Source organism: Numenius arquata, chromosome 7 (genome assembly GCF_964106895.1).
Source record: "Numenius arquata chromosome 7, bNumArq3.hap1.1, whole genome shotgun sequence".
Taxonomy (NCBI): domain Eukaryota; kingdom Metazoa; phylum Chordata; class Aves; order Charadriiformes; family Scolopacidae; genus Numenius; species Numenius arquata.
Window position 1 is genome coordinate 54286621 of NC_133582.1, and position 26603 is coordinate 54313223.

General features: G+C 41.3%; 2 protein-coding genes across 5 annotated transcripts in view; both read right to left on the reverse strand.

Annotated features, from left to right (window-relative positions):
* Positions 1 to 11591, reverse strand: part of STK31 (serine/threonine kinase 31) — a 39263-nt gene extending 27672 nt beyond the window's left edge. The window contains 9 exon segments of the mRNA XM_074150314.1: positions 563 to 722; positions 1563 to 1678; positions 3669 to 3849; positions 5828 to 6189; positions 7909 to 8067; positions 8822 to 8896; positions 9880 to 9978; positions 11396 to 11448; positions 11564 to 11591. Of these exon segments, the coding sequence (XP_074006415.1) occupies positions 563 to 722; positions 1563 to 1678; positions 3669 to 3849; positions 5828 to 6189; positions 7909 to 8067; positions 8822 to 8896; positions 9880 to 9978; positions 11396 to 11448; positions 11564 to 11591 (1233 nt within the window).
* Positions 11592 to 17599: 6008 nt separating this feature from the next.
* On the reverse strand, positions 17600 to 26007 carry FAM221A (family with sequence similarity 221 member A). 4 transcript variants are annotated; one of them, XM_074150318.1, is made up of 7 exons: positions 25928 to 26007; positions 24322 to 24495; positions 23656 to 23846; positions 21284 to 21490; positions 20353 to 20463; positions 19598 to 19686; positions 17600 to 17837 (listed from the first exon to the last, which is right to left on the reverse strand). In XM_074150318.1, exons 1-7 carry the CDS (start codon positions 25981 to 25983, stop codon positions 17775 to 17777), a joined length of 891 nt encoding a protein of 296 aa, XP_074006419.1. In that variant the 5' UTR covers positions 25984 to 26007; the 3' UTR covers positions 17600 to 17774. The 4 variants fall into 4 exon arrangements, with proteins under 4 accessions (XP_074006419.1, XP_074006417.1, XP_074006416.1 ...); XM_074150316.1 differs by lacking the exon at positions 24322 to 24495 and having other exon boundaries at positions 25928 to 25983; XM_074150315.1 differs by lacking the exon at positions 20353 to 20463 and having other exon boundaries at positions 17775 to 17837; positions 19598 to 19676; positions 21280 to 21490; positions 25928 to 25994.
* Positions 26008 to 26603: the final 596 nt, after the last annotated feature.

Below are 26603 nucleotides of genomic sequence, written 5' to 3' on the forward strand. Positions count from 1 at the left end.
AGAGAGGCAGCAGATAGCCTGCCTGGGAACTTGGGCATAGTGGTGTTGATAAGGATGTTTTTTTCAGACCCGTGGTTGCAGAGAAGTTGCGCTAGATGGCAGCTTTCCTCTATACAAATCATCTTCCTATACAACCGTACCTGCACACTGCTCTCCCTACGGGTGAAGCACGTACAAAGTAGTGGCTGCTGCTGTAACAAAAGGTTTTAAAGACAGACACTGCACCTGCACAGCTGAAGCCGTTTCTCACTACTACAGAACAGAAACCTTTTAGCTATCCTATCATGTCCTGATTTCCTTATGTTTCTTTAAAAAAAAAAAAAAAAAAAAAAAAAAAACAACAATCAAGGGCGTCAAAAAGTCTAGGTTTAACACAAAAAAACCAGTAACACTCCACAAATTCATTAGCTGTGGCAAAGGTAGCAAAGCCTCTAACGTTATCTAGCAAAGAACAGACGTTTCTATGTTGTGCTCATGCTATTCAGCTACACTTGTAAGACTAAAATACTCCATCAGTTACTGTTAAATTACAGATCTTGAGAAAAAATTAATTCCAACCTACCACATTTATGCATAACTGAATCCTCTCTTGAGCCAAGTCATACTCTGTCCAAATCTTCTGCAATTTTTCCAAGGAACACGGAACAGTTAGACATCCCTCTGTAACTACTTTTATGGATTCTGAGAGCTGCTCCCTAAAACGACTGTTCTTATTTGTGTGCCTAAATTGTAAGGAGGAAACATCATTTTACCAGGATTATTTTTTTCCAGAACTTAAGCAGTTTGAAAATCAGTATTATTCAGACTCTTTGGAACATATGAATTTTGGGATAGCACCTGCCATGTGAGTGACCTAGTTTCTTTCAAAAGGTAGCAGCAGCAATTTGTCTAATTCGGCTGCTAAATCTTTTTTTGACGAAGGACCAAGAACACTTTCATTATACCTCAGTACTGACAAGGCTGTACATAGAAACTCTCTCCTGCTTTTAATTTCCCTTTTGTTCTATTTCCTCTGTTGGTATTTTTTTTTTACTCGTCTTCCATGAACACACACACACACCCAATATATGTATTTTCCTTCTTGGAGGAGCTGATGGTCATTTCTATTTCAAGTCTTCTTCCCACTGAAGTTTTGGCCTTTCTTTTAAAACTAGAAAGGTAATTTGGGCTAAAAAGAGATACACCTCTCACAGCAACACAGGCACCCAAAGACCTGTGATTACCCAGTTACTTTTAACAACTAGCTGCATTTACTAATTAGCACCTTCCTTGCAGGTGGAATTGAAAGCTCTTTTTGCAACAGCTATGGTAAAGGAGCAGAAGTGAATTCAAGTCACCTGATAAACACTGAGAAGCAGGCAACGCAAATTACAATGTGAGCTTCCAAAAAGCTCAGGTTTTAGCCTTGCCTTTGGGAAGTACTCCCCTCTGTATACAATACTGCATTTCTCTTAGAAAATTAACAAAACAAAACTTTTGGGAAACAAAAAAGCACACATTACTTCAAGAGACAAACAGCACAATGATAAATAGTACTATTTTAGAAAAAAAAAAGTACATACCTAACTTCTTTCAATGCTTTCACCTTAGCAGCTAAACTTCTCATTTTTGTTCCAATGTAAGTATGCAGGGTTTCCTCAAAATTTGTAGCAGTTTTCCTGGATGCTTCCTTCTCTCTCTGAATTATTTACCATTTTTGGAGCAGCGTTTCAACAAAAAGAGGCAAAGATAGATCAATATTCACAACAGACAGACAAGGTCACTAAGATTACTAAGATGCAGACCATAATTTAGACTTTTGAAAACTAGACATAAACACACACATGCACACACACATACACAGAGCTGGCCTTCTTCAAAACACTTAACAAAATGCCTAGAAAGACATACAAACCAATGAGAATAAAATTATTTTCTTTAATAGCTTCTTAAAGGTTAACGGTTCATTTCCTTCCTCTCATTTCAGTAGTGATGTGTTTAATTGTATTTCTTCAATTACTCCCCATTTCAGACAACATCGAACTTTTTTCTTTCCTTGCTGAAAAAATCAGGGAAATCCAAGTCCAAGACCTCATTAAACTCCTTTCTCTTATCACTACCACAACTCAAAGTGGTGCAGCAAAACAAGAACTCTTGCTGTACACACGACCATGCTGACCTTCCTACAAGGAATATTTTCAAGACAAAATAAGGAATATTCTTGACCCGAAACAAGCCCATACACCACATCAGGTTATATTCCTTCAGGGGCAACTTAAATTTAAAAGCTCTTGCTCTCGTACCACAGAGATGCTTTTAAAAATTCCACTTTAAGTAATGAAACAGAGTCTTTAAAATTTGTTAGCCTTTGAGCCTCGCTACATGTTATACTTTAGAAACAAAAAAAACCAACAAACAAAAAAACAAACATAGAAGGGTTTAAATAGTTTTGTATTTGCAGACGAGCATGAGGATGCATGAATGCAGGATGGTTTTTTTAAGTACCCCTCAAAGCCATCACCACACATCACCATTCTAAAACAAATCACTGCCTACCACAGTGTTTTAGCAGGGAGCAAACTATTTTCTTACTTAACAGAATATCCCCAACTGTTGCTTTTAAAGCAGTTTACTTGCATTCAACAAAAAAAATTAAAATTTGTAGAAAACAGGGTTTTGGGTTTTTTTAAATCATCAGACTATAGATAAGAAACACTTCTAAGAATTCAATGCATTCAAGTATTTTTTCTTAGCTGCAGACATGTATTCTGTTGCTTTTAATTTTAGTTTGCATAGAAATGCACAAACATTTTTATCTTCAGTTGATGGGAGAATGTGTGCAATAACAGGTTAGTGTATGTAGAAACACAGGTGTTCTAGGTAGAGGTAACCAAGTAGCAAAGCTGGTTATGAGTAGTTTTATTCCACAAGAAAGACAAAGGAAACAGCTGTGCGCAAGTTCAGGTTTCAGGATGTCAAAGGGATTTACACAACAGCAGGTTTTCCTTTTGCATCTGTAGAGATAAGGCTTTGCACAACATTTTTGTGAATTCATGCAAACATAACATCCTTTCACACAATCTCTTCTTACCGCTGCTGTCAATCACACTTAAAACCATTCCCAGCATTTTTAAGCCTATCAGTAACTAAGTACTGTGCTTCTCAGACAGTGCTAGGAACTTCCCCTGGGAAGAAATATAAGCATCTTTTCTATTAAGCAGCAATTAAGGAAACAATAATTGTTATCCAGTTCTAAAATTCCACAGTTGCTGTGATTCTGTGATGCTTAGGAATTTTCAGCCCCACACACAGAAAGCTGGTTTTTCGCCTCTAAGTGAGCTAAAAAAAAAGGCAAGGATTACATCCTTATACACAAAGCATGGTTTTAATCACAAAAGTGCAACATTCAAACTGAACACCTACATCCAAACCAGCAGCTGCATCATCAAAAGGAGCGGTAAGCCACTACACACACCAAGGGGAGCGAGGGTCCAACCTGAACTTTAAAATGCGTGCTGCCACACACTGACAGCATCTCCCTGCATTAGGGCAAGACAAGTCTTCACTCAATCAGTTCAAACCTTCTGTGTTCCCAACAACAGTGCACAGCTGAACTGCACTACAATGAAGCAGTATGACAGAAGCATTGTCAGAAACACTCGCAAGGAGGAGAGAAGCATCCTCCGGGCATTTCCACATACCTGAAGTTCACATTTCAGCTGTTGAACCTTCAGTTGTAGTTCCTTCTGCCTCTGCAAGAGATTTGCATTCTCCCTTCTGAGAACTTCTTTATCTTCAGACAGTTTCTGATCTGGTCTTATTTGTGCTAACCTGGGGTCTGGCACTGAGGTAGAATCTAGCATTTTTCCCCTTTTAAAAATGAATGAAGAGGAATTCATCAAAAAAAACCAAAAAAGAGAAACCCAACACCACACAACGTGCATTCTTTCATGCTATTGTAATTTCAGTAACGACTACAGAATGCCACGTCAAAAGGCTATAGAATCACCTACACAATCATGCCTTACTTCTTCAGAATTTGTATCCCTCTCCACGCCACTCTTCACAAAGACTGTTACACAACACAGAGGAAAAAAATACAACATTTGAAGAAAACCCTTTATATGTTTTCACTATCACTAACTCCAAAGTCTTTCCTGTCCAAAAATGATCTTACAAATACCACACTGCAGACCCAGAAAAGTCAAAGTCCATTGGAATTCAAATCTTCTATCCACTAAATAAGCCAAAGCACTTCAAGGTTAGTGTTTTGGAACTATACCCTACAAGTTATTTTTATAACGAAGAAGAGTGATGTGAAGCCATCTGTCTGAGAGCACTGTGACAGCACGGTACAGCATCAAAGCTCCACTAGACCTCGCATCAGCTTCAGCCTCACCTGCAAGGCTTTGAGAAAGAAAGAAGCTAGGATGTAACCGATTTCCTTCGCAGGCATACCAACCCAAAAATGCCTGCAGTGTGCAAAAAACTGAAGGACACCAGAGCATACAGAAACGAAACAGAGGATCTGCTAGCTGCCAGCTGCTCAGGCAAGTCAGGATAGCTTTATCTATCTCAAAAGTATCTCAACACTGCAGACCACCAAAAAACAAACAAACAAAAGCAGCACTATTTCTTTTTTATAAACAGATTTACAGCATATCTCCAACTCAGAAAACAGGTCAGATCAGAGTATCAAAATACTGATGATACTCATCCTGAATAGGATGAGGTGCTTCACTATAAATTTAGACTTTTTTTGAAGAGCACTTCATTCCGTATTAGTATTTGTTAACAGCATAGACTTGCCTAAATGATCTAATTATAACACAGATTTGGATACCGTGCCAGTATGTGGAAGGGAGTGCCCTCAGGTGATTCATTAAAATGTTCTAGAAGCTCAAATTATGGGACATTAACAAATTCTAAACAAGTTTTTTAGGAGAACGTTCTTTCTTACACCATCTCAACTTTCTGAATGCCAACTACCATCTTTCCCACCCACAAACATTTTTCTCAGCAGCCTGTTGCCATGGCAATCCTAGCAACTGTAGGAAAAGCCTCTTTAAAAAGATTTCTGACAACAACTGCAAATTCCAACTTACCACTACCTCTTGTCAATGTAATTACAAGTTGTAGAAACACCATTATCCCCTAAAGCTTTCCCACTAAAACTGTGATTGCTGGCTTTATTTCTTAATAAGCACACATTGTTACATTCCTAGACAAATAAATCACCAGAATATGTTTGAACTGCTACATGAGGGTACCTTTCCATTCTACATTTGCCCAGTGAATTTTTAATAGAGGTAAATAAGTAGGGGGAATAGCTACAAAAAGTCTTAAGGACAAGCCGGTGGAAATTACACAGATGCTAAACCAAACATTATTGCAATGCCTAGCACTGCAAAATCTGCTACAGGCCTGATGTCCTGCAACCTGTGCTTTCAGATAAGCTTTATGGAATCTTCTCTGCCTACTAGCTATTGCCTTTTCCTTCTTTTTCAAAATCTTGCATTAAGATACATAATACCAGTCTGTCTCTGGAAATCAAATGAGGAAGAACAAGCTATCCAACCAGCAACAACACCAATGAATAGGTTTTTTATGAAATTAATGCCCTAATTCCCCTCACCACAGCATGCACAAACATGTAAACACACTGACTCACACATACCTCCCTTCCCTTGAGTACCACTATTATTTGATGCTGGAAAGACAGAAACTGAACTTTGTATTTTAGATACTCACTTACTCCTCCATCTCCTCATATACCCACATCCCAGCAACTAAATTAATCAGATCATATGTCACATACAAAGTTTTCTATGACATCCCACTGCCTTACTTTGGGGCAAACACACGGTTCCCAGTAAAATTCTGATTCCTTGTGCTGGCAGCTACTTGGTCACAGCGCCTTCTTGGTATGCTGTACAGTGCATGATCAGAACGTGATCTGTTTACGCACAGCGGAACTGGAACTTTTATCTTCCTATGCTGGTTTTGCATGACATCTACTTTTCTTTCTTCCACATCTTTAGTATTTCCTGGAGACATGCACTCTTCAGCAAACCCTGCCTTGACCACCTCTTTTCCAATATCTATTTTTTCATATTCCGCCTGGGCAATAATGGTACCATCTTCGTGCCTGCCTTTGTGACGTATTTTTATTCCTTTTTCAAAAATGAGTCTGCTCAAGAACTTCTTCCCCTGTAAAATAAAAATACACCGAAGTTGTGTACTGGACACTCTAAATACTGTCAACTGAAATCTGCCATCTTTCTTCTAAGAAAAAGAGGACGTGTTTAAGATCAAAACACAAAGAGCTGCACAGGCAAAGCTTACGTTTAACACATTTATTCTGACACAATGCTGTATCTCTACAACTACAACTGCACTTGATTTAATCACTGTCAATGCCAGTCTGGACTTCAGCACCAATAGTTCTCCCTCGGTGTTCAGCTTTGCAGAATTCGGTATCATTTATAAGTTACAGAAGACCAAAGTCCTTCTCAACAGAAGTTGGCAGCTGGGTTATCCAAGTCTTTCAGAGGATACTAGACCAGCTATTTAACAGTATTATAAAAACAGTATGAAAAAATATTTGACTTATTACATTGTTTAACAGCCTTTCAATAAGTGGTCCAGAAGCTGAAATAGAACATAGCAACAAATGAACTATGACATGTATCTACTTTATGGAAATCTACCTTACTGAAACTACTCATTTAGAAACTGGGAAATGCCAGAATTGGCAGCTGTCAGTTTCATCAGTAACATCAATGAAAAACAGCTTTGGAAGACTGGGGAATGCACTCAAGACCTTCACAAGACATCTGGGAAAAAAGTTAACTTTTATTAACAGGGTTTTTGGGTGTTTTTCTTTGCCCCACTGCTTCTGAAAACAAGCTGGTTTTCCCGAAAATTAAGAATGGAAGGGGTGGGGGTGGAAAAGCTACACAGAGCAAGCAAGTAAAGCTTTACCTCAATCAACAAGAACTGTTTTTGAAAAGCAAACAAACACACACACACACAAAAACCCACACAAACAAAACCCCAGGGAACTGAGAATAGAGATTTTCACTTGTCTTAAGAAATCACAGTAAGCAATGTCAATAGGACCATAGGGACAAGACCATAGACAAGGGGTCTCCAGATCTCCCCTAAATGATAGGGGGATGCAAGGCAAGCAGGACAGCCGCTTCCTGCCTCCTCCCCAAGCAGCTGCCGCTCCCAAGCCACCAGCTGGTGAAGCACAGGCAGTGCCAGTGACAAGCCTTGAAGCAGCATGTCATTAAGACTGCAGAACGAGCAACTGGTGTCCCAGAAGAGAGACCACCACTAGTAAAGCTCAACCAACAGTCAGCAGCACCACTCAAGAGGGCTCAAAGCTTTTTATCAGCCCTGTTGGCATCAGCTCCTGAGCTTTTCAAATTCATTGCCAGCCAGGGATGACAGGGCTCCTACTACCACTGACATTCACCTGCTATCCTCTCGCTTGACCAGAAGTTTGTGCAGTACCCAGGCACACAGCACTTGAGGAGCTCACAGAGAGAAGTGAATTTATCATAAGTTCTGTGACTAAGGGAGGTATTTTTCCCTCTGAAGGGAACGAAACAGAGGTACTTTGTTTCCTTGGCACCAGAAAGAACTCAGTCAGTCAGAAATAGACCTGGGGCCCCGAAGATGGCAAAAGTGTACTCTAAAAATAACCTCCCAGCACAATCTGAACCGTTTTTGACAAAATCATTTGAGTTTCTAGAGTTTCCGTTTCAGGCCAACGGATCAGACAGTCCTTCCCAGCGTGCCCTGCCTTCACAGTTAAACATCCAGTTCTTAGAAGATTCCTCCCGGTGACACTCTGCAGCATCATTTGGCAGCATCTGTTACAGATCTCATCATTTAAGTTCTTCAAAATCGGTTACTCACCTCGTCAAACATGTTTAAGTTCTGATCAGTTGGTATCTGCAGTCCCCAGAGTCTGTACTTCTTGGCAACACTTGGACATTGCAAGTTTGATGGAATTTCAACTATGTCTGATCTATTCAGAACCTCAGAATTCCCATAGTCAATGTACAATACCTGACACTGCAACAATAATATAAATCAGCAGAGGTTACACCAACTTCCTACAGAAATATGTCCTGGCAACTACTAGAATATAAGCATTTTAACACACACACACGTTGCAGAGATCAGAATAGCCCATACTAAGCCTAGACACCCTTCAGAGGAAGGAACAGAGTTAGAGAAATCTCTTATGTTGGCACCTGTCTAAAAGCTTAGTGGCAAAACTTTAAGTAACAATACAGATCTTTGCTGGCATTTTTTTCTTCCTTTAAGGGCTACAATTAAGAAGCAATACAGAAGACTTTCCTCAATGGACAGATATGCAACCTAATGTTTCCATGCCAACCAGCCTGTCTAAAAATTATCATTTTAAACAGGAACTACTACCCTCCTCTATCAGTCACCTAATGATGATTAACAACTCTTTCAGGTCATTTGCATCAGTGCTAACATTTCACACAAGGCTGCTATTTCCACCACTCAGAAGTTCTGAAATTAAATTACGTTGCTTAACAGTATTAGCTACCACTTGTGAATCTCTTTATCAAGAGATACAAACAGCACTTCACAAGTATGTCATGTTTTGCCAGTCTTTCCCTCAGCATTTTTCAAAATTACCGGTCACCTGAATTTGTGTCCCATGTGTCTTTTGACTACTTTTAAATGCAATCACACAGCAAGTTTCAGAAAGAGAAGGAGGTGCATTTATTCGTATCATCATGCATGGAGAACTGATACACAATTTAAGACTTAAAAAAAAAATGGTTCCTGCCTTTTCATTGTTGATCACTTGCTGTACCATACATCTGTACCAACATCCATCTTCAGAAAAACACCCACCATAAATCTGGAAATTAGGAAAAAAAAAGATCAAGAATAGCATTATGAAAATATAAGCATATCTCAAAATGTTATTTGTAATACGTTACAAATCTTATTTTCACACTCTCCTATAATTATCCCAACAGCAGCATGAAAACATATTAATGTTTTTGATATTCTATCTCCCTTAACTATCTATGCTAATGCTTCAAAAACATAATCCTCTACTCCAAGAAGAAAAACACCAGCATTTTTACACAGCAGGCTCCCGTGTCTTTTCCGTTAATGTGTTGCTACAACATTTTATTGACACCGAGGGCTTAGTAAGCCTAACAAAGGAAAGGGCCATTCATGCCACAAACATGCTGTGCTGACTGTTCTTGCGTTTTCTTCCTTTTCAGGAGGAATGTAGGTCACTTACCTGGACACGCAAACAGTTCAGACAAATCGTTTTATTTACCCCTTACGTTGCAATAATCCCTCGGTAGTTAACACACAAGAACAAAAGTTGCCATCACTCTTTGTACGCTTGTCACACAACTGCTATTAAATATGTCCTTGTTAACTACTTAAGAGTACTTTGTCCAGAGCATTTAACACTACAGGTTTTTGTAAGATCTTCCACATTTTTTGACACAGAGCAAAGAATCAGTTCTCTGAAAAAGCACTGCTCTATTGCTAAAGATAACCCATAATGTATATAACGTATACCAGAAGCGAATTCAGTGTCCTGTGTATTAACTTCTTGTTGTATTTCCCAACTGTTAAAAAAACCCTATGGTTGCATAATTTAACTGAAGTCTGAAGTGCAGAAAGGAAAGATTTAAACTTGCTCACACAAAATAAGCATTTTCTTTACGAAAGTTAGTGCTTCTTAGAGAGACCTTAAGAGAATATAACCCACAGCACAATGAAAGATCAAGAAAACACCCAAGAAAATGGTTTCATAGAACTAAGGCTTTTACATCCAGGTGAAAAACAAACTCCACATATACACAACCTACTTACCTTACTAAAATCAGGTTTGCCAAAAACTGCATTAGCCTGAGGACAAGCTTCTGCCAGAGCACAACTTAATTTCAAGAGGTCATTACATCTACTGACATTCTAAGAAGCGTGAAGAGAGGGTACAAGTTATTAACTGTCACTTTTAATAGACGCTTGATGGATTATAACAGCCAAAAATTAAATCAAAACAGTTGCACTGCTGTTGAGGCAAGTAATGCCCCACCTTAAGCTTTCAATCTTCATGATTTTAGTTGCACTTGTAAGCCTGCTTTCATTTTCTTCCAAAAATTAATGACACGGATCAGGGGCAGGCAATGTACCACAGAGCAATAGTTTGAAACGAACATTTTTAACAGTTTAATTACCAGCTTCTGTGAGCAGTATGCAGATCTTACTTACTAATCCTTCCTCACAAATTTTAACATGTATTTCGTGTTCTTTTTTCTTTCTCTCCTTAATACAAGGCAACAACAGCTCTGGCAGACCCCTCATTCTCTTTCCATGCAAGACTTGGGGTTTGGTTCAGCTGAGAGAAGCAGAGTCTTTCCAATTACAACCTGGTATCTGAACCACTGTAAGACTGGGTCAATTCCAGTAACATGGCATTTATTAGACAACGTTCTACTCGTAATTCAAAGGAAATGATCCAGAGCAGGAAAGAACACACTAGTGCGACTAAACATTTTGCTAACCCTAGAAGTACACTCCTAACTTTTGTACCTTACAACATTAAATAAAACACTGTGACTGAGTCTCAGAATGCCAGGATAGGAACCTAAAGGAGAATTACCTATGACTATTACACCTAAAAATCCCTTTATTAGAATAAGATATTCCATAAAGAGAACGAGCAAAGTTTGGTCCCCTTCCCCAAATTCCTAGTGAGAACATGAGAAAACAGCATCAACCTCCTCCAACTGGCTCAAAGCTACACAGAAATTGACTCGTGCACACACCAATTAGTCTCAGGGGTTCGGGTTTGTGGTTTTTTTTAACTTTTCCTCACTCCCCCCACCCATCAACACAAAACTTGAAAGGATCTGGTATCTCTGAACCATCTCCACTTTAAGCTTCCTTGAAAATGCCCGAAACGCTCAGCTGTGAGAGAGCAGAGGATTCACCCCCAGCAGAGCTCCAGCTGCCTCCTACACCATTCTTCAGTCAACAGCAAGCATTTTAACCTTCAATTTATTTTTTTGGCCTACCAAATATTTAAAAAAACCCAGCTACGATACAAACGATGAGGAACAATTCTCTATTTCAGAAAGAATAACTGATTTCAGCTTAAAAAGGCGCAATAATACTTGCAATTCTGAAATCTAAATTAAGGTTTTTTTTCCCCCAACATCAAGTGCTATCAATTATTCTCAATTCTACAGAAGCTTTTTTTTTTTTTTTCCCCCAACATCAAATGCTATCAATTATTCTCAATGCTATAGAAACTTGCTGGGGGAGGGGAAGGAGGAGATAAGATTAAACACCTTAGTTAAAATATACAATAGTTGTCTGAATTCACCTGTGCCCAAAACGTTACAGCATCTTCAACGTGGCAGCCCACAACAACTTCAACTTGAGACAGGGGAAAGAAAAGAAACAAACAAACAAAACCCTTTACGTTATTCTCAACCGTGATTTAAATTATGAGTCGTGTGGCGATTCTTTTTTCTAAACCACCTCACGTTACCTTTGTCATGCTCTGTCTCTCCATCCATGGTAACAGATTCTAAAGCGTTACAAGACATCTACAGTTAAAAAAGCGAAATTAAGGTATTTTTCGCGCGGGGAGGCCCACGCACCCTCCTCGCAGACCCACACGACCCGTCCCTGCGAAACCCTTCATGGGCTCTCCCGCTCCCCCATGGCCTCACTCCCGCGCTCCTCTCAGCCCTTCTCCCAGCCGAGGCAGGGCCACCCATTTCTTTGGTGAAAAACACTTTTTTTTATTTTTCAGCCCCGGACGGGTGCCACGCGGCGGGCAGCCCCGCGGCCCTGGGGACACCGCCCGGCTGCCGGCCTCCGCGACAAGGGCGAGGCGCCGCCGATACCTGAGGCGGCTGGGCCGGCTCGCGGCGACGAGAACCGCCGCGGCCGCACGTGCTGCCGCCGCCGCCCGCCCCCCCGGCGGGGCCCTCAGCGCTGCGCGGACGCGGGTGGGGCCTCCCCGCTCCACCCCTCCCTCAGCGGGGGACGCGGGGCGGCAGCGCTCGGGCCGTGCCCTCTTCCGTGTACCTGCGCGGTGAAGGAGGCGCCGCTACCGCCCGCGGGCAGCCCCTCACCTCAGCCGGAGCAGCCCGGCCCGGGGCAGGGTGGAGTGACGAATGGTTCGGGTTGGAAGGGACCTTAAAGATCACCGACTTCCAACCCCCCTGCCATGGGCAGGGACACCTCCCACTGGACCAGGTTGCTCAAAGCCCCATCCAGCCTGGCCTTGAACACCTCCAGGGATGGGGCAGCCACAGCTTCCCTGGGCAACCTGTTCCAGTGTCTCACCACCCTCACAGTGAGGAATTTCTTCCTAATATCTAATCTAAATCTCCCCTCTTTCAGTTTAAAACCATTACCCCTTTTCCTATCGCTCCACTCCCTGATCAAGAGTCCCTCCCCATCTCTCCTGTAGCCCCCTCCAGGTAATGGATGGGGCTTTAATGTCTCCCTGGAGCCTTCTCTTCTCCAGGCTGAGCAACCCCAACTCTCTCAGCCTGTCCTCACTGGAGAGGTGCTCCATCCCCTTGACCATCTTCATGGCCCTCCTTCACGTTCCCACAGGTCCATGTCCTTCCTGTGCTGAGGATCCAGAGCTGGACGCAGTTCTCCAGGTGGGGTGTCACCAGAGCAGAGTAGAGGCACAGAATCACCTCCCTGGACCTGCTGGCCATGCTGCTTTTGGTGCAGCCCAGGATGCAGTTGGCTTTCTGGGCTGCCAGCGCACATTGCCGGCTCATGTTGAGCTTCTCATCCATGAGCACCCCCACGTCGTTCTCCTCAGGGCTGCCCTCAATCCATTCTCTGCCCAGCCTGTGTTTGTGCCTGGGATTGCCCCGACCCACGTGCAGGTCCTTGCACTTGGCCCGGTTGAATGCTCTGGCTTGGGTGCTCTGCAAAGCTCACAGGCATCAGGCTTCTCCTACAAATCCATAATTGTGTGCCCAGGTGTGCCCTTCCCCGCATGAGAGGGCGGTGATCAGTGCACGTGGATCCTGGTTTCAAAGCAATAAGCGAAGCAGCATCAGGGAGGCTCCTGCCCTGACCACATCCTTGCCGATGGCCTCGACGCATCCTCTGAACACGCTCACCCCATTCCCCTCGTGCGACGTGTCAGTGCTCATCTTTTGGTTTTACACACAGCGATTTGCAATTTTCCTGTCTCTTTTAATACGAGAATGAAAACTGACGAAGCCATTAGCGAGGCAGAGGTGCCAGCCTTGCACAGGCAACCTGTTATGGTTGAGTCAGGGAATTTCCCTTGGGAGGTGACTGAAGGAGCATGTGGGCTCCATGCCCAGCCCGGGCCGACCACATGGGTCCAGTGTAATGTAAAATTAGAGATAAAACCAGTGTAAAGCAAATAACGAGTTACTCTGCCAGAAGACAAATGCTAAGGGCTCCAAAGCAAGAGTAGGCTTCTAGACAAAAGGAGTATCTTTTGTTATGGGGGAAAAAAAAGAAAAACAAAACAAAACCAAAAAACAAAACAAAGCAAACAAACAAACAAAAAAAACAAACAAACAAAAAAAACCAAAAAAAAAACAAAAAAAAAAAAAAACAACAAAAAAAAAACCCCAGGTACACCTCTGCAAGGTCTTTTAAACTGGAAAACCTTTGTTTTTCAATTATATTTGTGCTAAGAAAAAAATACTATTACTACCTGCAAAGTTGTCTCTTTCCTTAAGGTACATGGCTACAACAAAACTACCACCAGAGACCCCGGGGACAGACAGACAGGAGACCTGAAAACTGTTTAATACGCACAACATGATGCAAAGACACTGACAACTTGACGAAGCGATTCTGCACGGATGGCGTTACCGGCTGTGAATTCACACAGGACGCTCCCCTTCCCCCCAAACCCGAGACAGACGGACGTGCTTTATATTTAGTATCAGCCGGATAGGAATGGGAAGGAGCCCCTTCCCCTCCCCACTTAGGATCACTGACCGGTCTCTACTGTCATAAATAGCCAAGGTACATCGAAGCCTTTTCATAGGATAATTAAAATGAGTGAGAAAATGCTGTTCTGCACTCGAGGAGTGTTATAATAATGGCAAAATATTGATTTGAAAGCCAGCTATTTGAAAAACGAGACGTGCTTAAGCATTGCCCGAGACCTACGCAATTAGGCTCTACCAGCTCCGAGCGCCCTGCGTATGACAAGAAGCCACTTCCCCCCTGCCAGATTCCTTGGATCAGAGTCAGAAACGGTTAATGCGCCTGGCTGAGCGACAGATATACGCCCACAAATAAATCATGCAGATGAACCCATAACTTATCTGTCCCATGATATTACGTTCAAAGTTCACGACTGCTCCCAGGAAAACAGACCGTCAACCACTACATGTTAAGCTGAGCTCTTTATCTAATGACTACTCTTAATGGCAAGCATGTATGGTCTCTGCTTTTACCTTAACAAACATTTTTCTAAATACAAGTATAAGAAGATTTCTCGATAGAACTGGAGCTTGCAATTTCGATCCTACAAAATTATTTATTTTTTTTCAGGATAAAAATAGGAGTAATTCCAGTTAACTCTCGATTTCACTTAAGACACGGCATCACTGTTCGGTTTTCACAGCCAGCAACATTATGAGATATACAGTACCTAGTTCTTCATGTATCGATATGAATAAAAGTTCTGCGAAAAATACTGCGTGAGTACCAAGAAGTCCAAAGTATGCCTTCTAGTAAGGAAAGGGAATTTCTTTTACTTGGACGTCATGAACATGGATGAAAAGTAGTCACAGCCCCTAAGCAATATTTAATGCATCCGGTATTTTATGATCCCACCCATTGATTTCCAACTAAAAAGAAATATCATGCAATAAATGTAATAACTTCTTTAGTATCATTTAAGTGTAAATTTTAAGTAAGTTTGAGCACAGAATAAAATTTTTAAAAATTGACTTTGTTAAAAAGTTCATGATGATCACAGCACAGTTTAGTAAGACTGAATGTGACAAACATTTAAAGCTGACATGAATTTTTATCTCAAAATGTCAAAAAAATACATTATTTCCTAAAAGTAAAAAGTTATGTTATCAGTATAAACAGAAACACAAAAGGCAAGATTTTTGTAACTATTAAAACCTCTGTCTTTAACAATATTTTGCTGTGAGAAGCCTCATCTCTGAAATACACACATTTCTGGAACTGCATTCCCTAGTGGGTATAGTGGGGATAAATATAAGAGTAGAATAAATTTCCACTATCAAGCTTGTAATAATCTCTCTGAAGACTGAAATAAAAATATTTTTTTATATTTTTATTTACCCTTTTTTTTTACCAATGTTCTTTACATTTGCTTGTTTCTTGTAATTCTATTGTGAAATCCTCATTTACTTATGAGACTTAAGTAGAGTATCTGTAGAAATGATTGCTTATTAGGACCAGAAGAGGGAGCTCAAAATAATATTAATATTTATTAAGTTAGAGCAGTATGTTACAGTATAGAATTTAAAGCTAAAGGTAATTAATTAGACATCTTGATATATTTATTTAATATATTTATTTAATATATTTAATTAGACATCTTGTTACATTTAAATTAAAGTAACAGACTGACCTTTCTGATTGGCATCTGTAGTAATGGCGGTATAGCTTGCAGTCAAGGTAAATGGCCTTTTTTAATCTTTGGATTTAGGCAACTGAGCCTTTCATTCCCTTCTCACTCGGATTCCAGCCGCCTCCATCAGTCCTGTACAACCTGCATGGATTCACAAGAACTCTCTTTCCCTCCCACAGATGGTATCTGAACAAAAAAACAAGCTGCCCTGCACTAAATGCCTTCAACTTCCCCTCTTTCCTGCTGCCCATCAGGCACATAAAGCCATCAGGCGCAGAGAGGCGTTCTCTCCCATGGGAATGAGCATCCTGGCTTGTATTAGAAATAGCGTGACCAGCAGAAGTAGGGAGGTGATTGTGCCCCTGTACTCAGCACTGGTGAGGCCACACCTCGAGTATTGTGTCCAGTTTTGGGCACCTCAATACAAGAGAGATATCGAGGTGCTGGAGCGAGTGCAGAGGAGGGCAACGAAGCTGGTGAAGGGCCTGGAAAACAAATCATATGAAGAGCGGTTGAAGGAGCTGGGACTGTTTAGTATGAGGAAGAGGAGGCTGAGGGGAGACCTCATCACTCTCTACAACTACCTGAAAGGACACTGAGGTTGGTGCTGGTCTCTTTGCACAGGTAATTAACGACAGAACAAGAGGGAATGGCTTCAAGCTCCAACAGGGTAGGTTTAGACTGAACATTAGGAAAGAATTTTTCACAGAAGGAGTGGTCGGGCATTGGAATAGGCTGCCCAGGGAGGTGGTTGAGTCACCATCCCTGGATGTGTTTAAGAGCCGTTTAGATGTGGTGTTGGGGGATATGGTACAGGGGAGAACTTTGTAGAGTAGGGTAGATGGTTGGACTTGATGATCCCAAGGGTCTCTTCCAACCTGGATGATTCTATGATTCTATGAGAGCTTTGTAAGCTTCTCCCAACTCTTGCTATCAAATCTCGGTACACATGTACCACCTCAAAAGTCTTCCGTCCAAGAGACTTTTTCAAGTGTTTTTAAGGAAAAACGGACTTAGACCTCTCTGTTTTCAGAGGAGACTAATGAAGTTAGCTCAGGCTCTGCTTTTGCCTCCTAAGCTGCAGCCTCTGCCCATCAGTCTGTACCACGTTCTTGCTGTGCTGCTTCACAGATTTAAACCACGACACAAAGTTAACAAATTTTAAATTTTCCTGTCCCCTACCTTTAGCACAACATATGCTGCCACAGCTTTGAATATGGGCAAAGAATACAAAAGCACTTCTCCCTTCTTGAGGGACTCGGTCTGTGTTGGATTAGACACGACGGAAGAGTATCTGTTGGACAAATAAGCTAACATCAAACACTATATAAATATTTGTTTACATGCAATAAATAGCATATCCATTTCCACTTAATGGTTTCAGAAGTTTAGTGTAACAGAATCATTGTTATGGACCATATCAGACAAAAAGAATCGGGAGAATCCTCCTCCACTAGAGAAATCCGGCATAAATTATACAAACAGGGACCCCTGAAGTAGCTAGTGAGTGTGTGTGGAAATGGGTTTACACGCACACAGAACCTCACGTGTAAAAAATATTTGTACATTGGCAAGAATAGAGCCTAGAGAAGTGTGAGAGAAGGAGGGCACGTTTGAATTTTGCGTAAAGGTGATGAAACCAACAGAAAGAAAAAAAAAAAAAGATTTAAAGAAAAGGTTAAAATGTCAATATTAACTGAATAAATCCCACCAAGTAAAAATCCATGAAAAAGATGAGTTCCAAGGACTCTACAAAGAAAGTGCATCATAAAAGGATTTTCTTTACCCAACTAGGAAATAGATTTTCTTTGCCATACTACAATTTAATACTTAAATACATGCTTATTCTCTCAGATCTTAAATAACAGTTCTGTAAATCTCTAAACATGATTTTCCATTCTCAAATGAGTATCTATGTAACAATTCTGGAGATTAGAAACGCATCAATTAAAGTACCAATTTTATTACAACAAGAAAATTAAAAATTAATTACAGCAACAGACCAAAAGAGCAGAATAAAGAAATGAAGAAATACAAGTATGCAGGTAGGCACAGCAAAAACTACTCTCCAATACAACAATTAACACTGTGCCATATAAGAACTATTTCTTTATTAATCTCATGGCTTCTTTGATGGTACTGGACTTTTCTCTTTCCGTTTAGCAGCCTTCTCCTTTTTCAGCTGTAACAAAGAAAGACACCAAGAGCAGTTCAAGCGTTAATTTGCAAGTAATGCAATATTAAACCTCTTCATCCAGTCATAAATTTACTGGAGTGATACATGCAATGGAGAGAGCTATAGATCATTATTAGCCCGACCTCACACTTTTGTATCACAGGGCAAAGGAGCACTTCCACAGCTCCTCCCCTATTCAAACCAGGGATGCCTTTATCTCTGGTAATGGCAATCTAGGTATTTATGTACCCCTCCAGGCCAAAGTGCCTCACAAATGTTCACGGTTTTATTTTTATGGCAATGAAAGGTAAAGAAGTTTTATTACAGACGTGTAACAGACGCAGTTAGACTAACCAGCACGCAGAAAATCACACAGGAAGTTTGTTGCTAAATCTGCATCTCAGTGTCTCCTCACTGACCCAAAATGTCATGTCTTCCTCTCATCAGATTTTTCTACACAGTGGGCTCTTACAGCATGGTATGATTTACCAACACACATACATTTGACTCTGCCATTTTGTAGTAAGGCTATTAATCCAAACAAATTTATCTGTTGTTTTTAGAAGCAACAGTTGTCCTCAAGTATTGTCACATCGGTGAATGTAATTCTATTTAGAGCAATTATATAGAAAGGATGCATGGACTTTTGCATCTCACCTAACATAACACAGCATGTTGCTATCAAAAATGCAAGGAAAAATAAAATAATACTTTTAACATGCTTTCCCTCCTCCCCCCCCCCCATAAAATAGTGTGAAAAGGAAGCAAGGCCCCAGTCCTGATTTCAATGTCTACAACTGAACCTACTGCTAAGAAATTCTGTTGTTGGTCTACACAGAAACTCATTTAAAACATTATTCCGTATTTGGAGGCTTGAGGTTTGTATCTGAAATTCCTGCTACCTTTTGCAAAGAAAAGAAAATCTTAGGGCAAAAAAGAAACATAGCAATTTGGGTTTGATAGTAACACGTTTTCTCCTATAAACTGATAATATATGTGTAACATCTTACCATATTTTGTGATTATTTCCAAAATAAAGAAAATTATTTTAAATTTCACAAAGCTAGAACAGCTTTCTTATTAACAAACACCTTGTAGCAAGCAGCGAGCATGACAGCAGTTAAGATTTTGAAAGTTAATTATCCAACATTGCCTTACGAAAGAATTCATAAACAGTGAAGACATAATTCCAGCTCAGACATTGGAGCTGAGGAGCTAACGTGGGGAAAGAAAAGGTATTCAAGCATCTAAGTAACCTAAACCACGGGACATGTAAATTTAAGATAGTCAGTGGGGTGGAGGAGGCACCTCTAAGGGAGTAATTCAGACCATCTAAGACAGACACACCAGATTTAGCCCAACTACACAGGCATTCTTAAGGGAAAGAACAACGTAAAATTATATAAATGAGGCAGCAGACACACATTCTGAAATGTCACAGGGGACTTTCTGTGAGTCTGCTTTGTTATTTCAAAAAGTAACTATGTGACAAAAAGTCACACAGTAAAATATTTTGGTTTTCCATAATGGAGAGTTACCACAATAAAAATCTGCCCAGTGAATACCATCCCAGACATGACCGACCTCTGAAATCCTGCAATAGCTCATAACGGTATTTAAAACTTTATTTTAAGAAGCTAATGTTTTCTCAGGCAGAGAACAAATGATATAATGCATTTATATGCCACTTAAATAATAAATCTATTTTTTTTAGACATCCTGTTGTGAAAATATATATGAATTAAGCAATAAATGTAGTCACTTGCCCGTTCTTGATAACGTTTTTCAAAGTAAGCCATGTCATCATCTTCTGATTGCTTTCCATGAGAAACTTGCCTTGTAGCACTGGAAGCACCTGAAAAAAAAAAACCACCCAGAACTTTTTAAATTAATTATACTTGCTATTCCATTAGTTATGTTTTATGTTTGGCAAAACACATTTAAAAGGAGAACTCACCTTTATAGGCAAATAACAAACGCCAGCAACTGCGACCAAAGAGTAACCTTTTTACTAGGCTAGCAGCTATTATACTCCTGGAGGAGTTCAACAGTTATATTAATTGCTAAATTCTTATACTAAATAAGGGACATAAAATAAGCACAACCGATCCATAATTCCATGCAGAAAAGACTTTCTGGCAGAAGGCGGTTTCACAGGATTGCGCTGAATATGTACGATCCATTCAGATATATGAGCTTCTAGTAGGAATTAAAAATTTAAAAAAAACAATCCAATGAATAAATGACAACATTAATGGGGAAGATACCAGATGCTACAAAAAACCAAAATTCATTAAAGTTAAAAAGCACATAATGAGCAAAAATAACAAGGAGTTACAGTTATTCTAAGCACTTCAAGTACATGAATGTTGCACTAACTTTTCACATAACAAGGCTTCAATACTCATTTTAATTTTTAACTTTGATTTTAGCCTTAAGCATCCTTCAACTCAAAAATAAAACCAATTAATTTTACATTAAATGCTTTTTGTAAAACAGTATTATCCTACTGATATAGCACCTGCTATCTGTGAGATGGTTTGAGCAGAACTAGAAGGTCCCTGAAATGCTTTTAGAAATGGATGATCCATGCTGGTAACAGGGGATTCTAAAAGTTCAGCAGAAGGAGCCCCTGTTAGAAAATAAGTTGAATGAAAACAAAAAATTAACTTAATGAGAAATATTAAGAACATACATGATGGAGTCAAAACAAGGCTACAGATTCGTATCTACAACCCCCAGTGCAGACCCCATAAACTTGAGTTAACAAAAGCATTAAAGAATGGCTTCAAAATAAATGAAAAGTTTTGTTTCTTTAATTACTATGGCTATGCTATAGTTCCTAAACTTCAGACAAAGTCAGGAAACCAGATCAGAATTCGAAAAAGAAGTAGAGTACACGGCAATAATAAATCAGTATTTCAGGACAAAATGTGTCCATTACTAAATGACACAAAATCACAGAGCAGCAGAGGTATCAAGGCCAACTAACACGCCTGTCAAAAACAAAGTTCTACAAATGACCTCTTTTTCTTATGCTGAACAGCTGTTAACCTTTGAGTTTGGGAAAAAAAAAGCTCTAGCTGTATAACAAAGAAATACCTGGGCAGTATTAGGCTAAAGGATTAACGCAAATATAACATGGAAGTATTAAGAGAAAAACAGACATTACAGAGTTCTTTCTAAAAGAAATGCTCCACTTCAACCAGAAGGTACTGGGCTGAACACCAGAATTGATGATAAAGAATTTTTTTATCCATTCACTACAGAAAGTTGGACAAAATGGTCACAGTGGTCTCTTCACACCTAATGACTTCTGGAAGAAGTAAAAAAACCTGTCCTTAGGCCATACTCTTATTGATCCAGTTTGCCTTCCAACTTTGAAAATCTTTGTTGAATTACTACTTTTCAAAACTACTTAGTTGGAGAATTAAAATTTCAGCTGCACTTACCTATTCCGCTGTCATCCAGTCTCATGTAGCCTTCTGCTAGTGAACTAAAACCAGTCAGTCCTCCCATAGCAGCGTAAGGAACATCGTGCCCCACAGGCTTTCCCTGGGCTAAGCGCTCTTCTTTAGTTTCCACAACGGTTTCATGAGCGTATGTCGGCTGACCACACGCACAGGTAAAGCAGCTGTGAAAGCCCGAACACTTGGAACCTAATTAACAAATAAATAAGTGTAATGAGTGAGATGAGAATGGAATTTATACTTCATTGCAGACAAAACAATGTTTCCCTAAACTGATCTTGCCAAAAAACAGAGGTCCTTCCCTGAAAAAGCTTCCAGCTATGCTTTCTGTTTGGAAGCACGTACGTGATTTGGGGCCAAGCAATCAGCTGTCTTTGCTGAAACCTCTTACAGCTTCTTTTCATCATGATATGAAAATACTGTATAAAACAGGAGAAAGGATGAATGTGGGGATTAAATTATAGGAGTCGTCCAGTCTCCAGGTCTCATTGAGTCAAGTGTTGAGTACCTCCAAGGATGGAGATTCCACCTCTCTGAGCAGCCTGGGCCAATGCTGGTCTTCTCTTGGAGCAGACATTTCTTTCCTAATATCTACCTGCATTTCCTCTGTTGCAACTTGTGGCCATTGCCATTAGTAACACCAGCATTTTGGGAGTGTTATCTCCAAATGTGTACAGCACGTGTCAATGTTGCATGCCCAGAAGACTTCAAATCGCAACTTCTGATACAAACCATAATTTAAATGTCTTTTAAAATTAGCAAAATTATCTGGGTAGTAAAGAGAGGCTGTGGTAACAGCAAAATAGGTTCTACGTAACAGTACCATGAGACTGACTTTCAGGGCTTTTTAAGTTTACATAGCCACAGGATATAACTGAAATAGTTACACAAATGACATGTGACATTCAGAAGCAGAGTGTGAAGCGATACATCTGCTATCGCTACAGCTAAGACCATCATCAAAGTCCTGCTGGAGCAATGATGTGAACAAGAAATTGAGGAACTGATTTTGCAAATACTTCATTACACAAATTACCCTGCTTCCAACTCCCAGTTACAGTTCATTTTGCAGAGGACCAAGAAAGATTTTTTATAAGTCTTGTGTAATACATTTAAGGATCACAGTGTGGGAAACATGAAAAGCTTTTTCATACCATTTTGGGCACTCCTCAGTAACAGAGCTCTTACACTGTGTTTGGATACAGAATAAAGTATATCCAATATATGAAGTGCAACAGTAATATTTTTTCAATTATAGAGAGTGTATATCTCTAATTTATTTATCACATTAGATTTATACAGCACTGGGCTTGAACAACACCAGTGCATTAAAACAACACAAGTCCAAAACAGAAGCAAGTCTTTGCACTCCTCTATGTAATCCTTGAAGCCCTCAGAAGTGTCAGGTATTTTTGAGAAACACTAGAAAAAGTGCATAATGTAAATGATTTCTGTTTTCTAAGGATTCAGTCTGAATCATGCAATTGCCCATTAAGTCTTTCACATTACTTAAAGCAAACTCTTGAAAGGCTGTCATATAAATATTTTATGATTTATTCTGTGGGATATGATTCTCATCCAGCAAAAGCTGTTTATGATTTTTCCTGTGCAAATTAGACAGAGTTCATTAAAGAAATTTAGTAACAGTATGGAACTCTTAACAAAAAAATCTTCAGCTTGTGTAACTTGAGGTTTCAAAATAAACATCTTTATGCATTATTTAGTTCCTATGGTTAATAATTACTGCTGTTTTATTACAATAACCCCGAACAACTGAAGCAAAAAGCTTCCTCTTAATGCCTTCTCAAACCTTTTGCTTGAAACTCCATTCCCATTTGCATTTCGGGACCCACGCTCTGTATGCTTGGGAACTGCTTTGTTAGAGTGCTAACAATAGTACTATTTGGGAACAGAGAGATATTTTTTATGTTAAAATACATTAACATTGTATTCAACCAGGCAATAGAGGAACAGAGATCAACACTTCTCTCTTTCAAACTACCAAGTTCAAGTAGAAAAGTCACACGCGTGCAGCAGTGGAAATGACAAACTGCAAATGGGGTGTTTTCATACTGCCTAGCATTAGGTGGCTGTCTCCATGTGTACCTCACCAAACCATTCAGAAACTTGCACTCCTTCACAGAACTGGGGGAAGCTAAGGATGTTGTTCTAAACCCTCCCGTGCAAAAGGTGATGTCTTCCTTCCCATTTCCCATCCTTCTGCAAGGACCAAAATACACATCAGTGACAAGCACAGCATATACCCTAATACTCTGGGCAGAATATAGATCCCTAACATGCTGTTCCTATTGAATTTCCTAGGAAAGAACGCTGCGAGTCCACCAGCAACTTACAAGAGTTACATGAAAATCCGGGTGCTGCGCTGTGCTGATCAGCAAAGTGTTTGCACCTACAACGGATGGGCTGTGTGCCATTTAGAGGGACATAGTGATAGGACTGGCACGGACAGCGGCTCACTCTGCAAGGCACACAAATAGGACGTTCTTTGGGAATCACTTCATAGTCCGTTTTATGTTGCTTGTACCTAAAACAGGCAAAACCAGTGACTTTTGTAACTTTGTTAGTATTCATCAGAAAACTAACTGAAAGGCTTCTAATTTATCTTACAAGTTCTGTTTTGAAGTATCTCTGATTATATTAATTACTGTGAATTGCTTCTTTTCAATTAAATGCATAATATCAAGTGCTTTTACATCCATTCATTACATAAATATCACAAATCCTTGTATTTAATTTTACAGCACTATCAGAATCAATCTGACCTACAATAGCTTGTGCCTTAAAGCTGAATTTATTGAAGACCACAAAATCATTCTGGTCTCAAAAAAATGTACTGAAATTTAGATCTAAGAACAGTTCTTACAATTTAAAACCTAATTTTCTCAACCCTTAGACCTTAATTTAACTTGCCTATACTGCACTGTAATATATCTGGAAACATTTAACATTTTCCTGATTTTAAAAAATACGACAGTTCAAAAAAATGAAAAGATTCCTACCGGTGAGTACAAAAGCACAGTGTCTCTGGTCCCACAAGCTTACAGTCCATTCCAGTTGGTGATCTCCAGCTCACATACAACCTGTTCTGTAACCGAATTGGTAATACTTTCCTTTTGTACTCCTCATATTCCTCAGGGGTAAAGAGCTTTCCTCCATCATCATCACCTACAATTCTGTAAGCGTGTCATTAAAAAAAAAAAAAACACACATAAGAAAATGAAGACAATTAAAAGTAGGTTTCTCGAGATTTTTTTTCAAATAATATATAACAACACTTTTGCTGTAAATGCAAAAAATATATATCAGCTTCCATAATACTGTTCTAGTGATAAACATTTAACAGAACTATAGCTGATCTTTCGAGAAATTTTGTGAATAACGCTCCCCTAAAAAATTTGCTCTGGCGGGCTGAAAACCAGGGCTGTAAGGAAAAAATTATTAAAGCGAGCTACCAAGCTCCTTTTCACACAGCAGAAAAAGCGATGGGCATCAAGGGTTGTGGAACCAGCCGGCTCTGCCTCAGACTTCTTGAACAACCTCTGGCAAGTCACTTCACCCTTCTACACCAAACTGTATCGCAGACCTGTATCAGGTTATCTACTCTTAGTCCAGGCTGAGTAAGATTACTCAACCGCGAGCAGGTAACCACACCGCCATCAAATTAGCAAATGCCACAGCCAGGCTGTCTTCTGCTTTGCAAGCAGCCTGTGTTAGTTTCTGTACCTAAAGGGAATAGCAGCCGGATTACTTAATTATTAAAGCAAACTACCAAGCTCCTTTTCAGACAGGCCCATTTGTTTAAGCTGTCACTACGTTCAAATTCCCAGTCACCGAATAGCTGGAACTTCGGAGCAGCACCCAAACCCTGCATTTTTGGGGACAACTGAAGACAGTAAGTAAAATCTGTAAAGCACTATATAGACTTGATTGCAGCACTTAACTATGCCGAGGGTTAGTTTATTCATGTCTGTAAATACTTCGGTTGTAATCTGTTGGGTGTGTTAAACCATAGTGAATGATCCTGTGTCATGTATCCTGTGAATTTGTACGCTGAAAACCCGAATTCCCGCTGCCGGACAGCCCGCGCTTCCCGGCGGAGCAGCACCGTCGGCAGGGGAGCCCCTCACCCAGGGGCACCGGGCTGAGGCGCTGCCAGGCCGGGGCACAGGCCCGGGCCTGAGGAAGGACGCGTTACTTCGCTGGGCCGGTCACCGTTTGCAACATGCCTCCACAGCGGCGGGGCGGGCAGGGAGGGAGGGCGGCCCCGGGGCCTGCCTCTTCACCGCGGGCCGGGGAGAGAGACTGCTCCTCGGCGGGGAGCCGCCCTCCGGCACCTGCAGGGAGTTGGTCAGGCCGCTTCCCATCTCGCCGGTAAATGGCGGGGGGGGGGTGGGGACGGGGCAGCGCTGTGTGACACAACGAAGCCGCCGCCGATCCCGGCGAGGCGGCTTCGGGACGGCGGGAGACGCGGGGAGCGGCGCCCGGGCCGCCCGCATCTCCTGAGGGGAACCGCGGGCAGGGAGGGGAAACCGCCGCCGCCCCTCAGCCCCTCTCCCCTCCCCAGCGAGGGCGGGCGAGGCCCGGCCCTTCCTCCCCTCCCCTCACCGCCGGTACTCCGCGTACTCCTCCAGCGCCGCCGCATCCACCTGCAGCCGCTCCATTGCTCGCTCCGCCGCCCTTGGGCCGCCGGCGGGCAAGGGCGCCCGGGGCGCCGGGCGAGGCGGCAGCAGGTCCGGTCCCCGCGGCGGAGCGAGGCGCGGTGCGGAGGGGCTGCCGAGGCTGCTCCAGCCTGTGCGGGCTCACGAACCCGCCTGGGTGCTCACACGGCCTCCCCGGGGGGTGGGGGGTGGTCACAAACACACCCCGAATCCTGAATGCACCTTCAGTGAACTGTGGGGCTGGGACACGTCTGCCTCCGGGTGCGGTGCCTCAGAAAGGGCATGGACACAGCCACCGACAAAACCACCACCCAACACATCCCTGTCCCACCCCAAGCCCTCCTTGGAAGTCTTCTGCCCCTGCACTCACCTTGTCCTGAGCAGCTGCTAAGGTAGGCCTGACCTTACCACGTTTCTGGTGTGAGGTAAGGGGTATTTTTGCGTGGTGACTGATTCCCTGGCAGGTGCAAGGGAGGGAAATCTCAGGAAAGCTCAAGCTGGAGACGGGAAGAGCTCAGGACCTCCACTCATGAGGGGAACCCGCGGTAGGTCCCTTTACACCACACCTTGGCTGCCCTGTGTTGGCATCCGCAGTACAGAGCACGTAGAAAGGCCGACTCCAC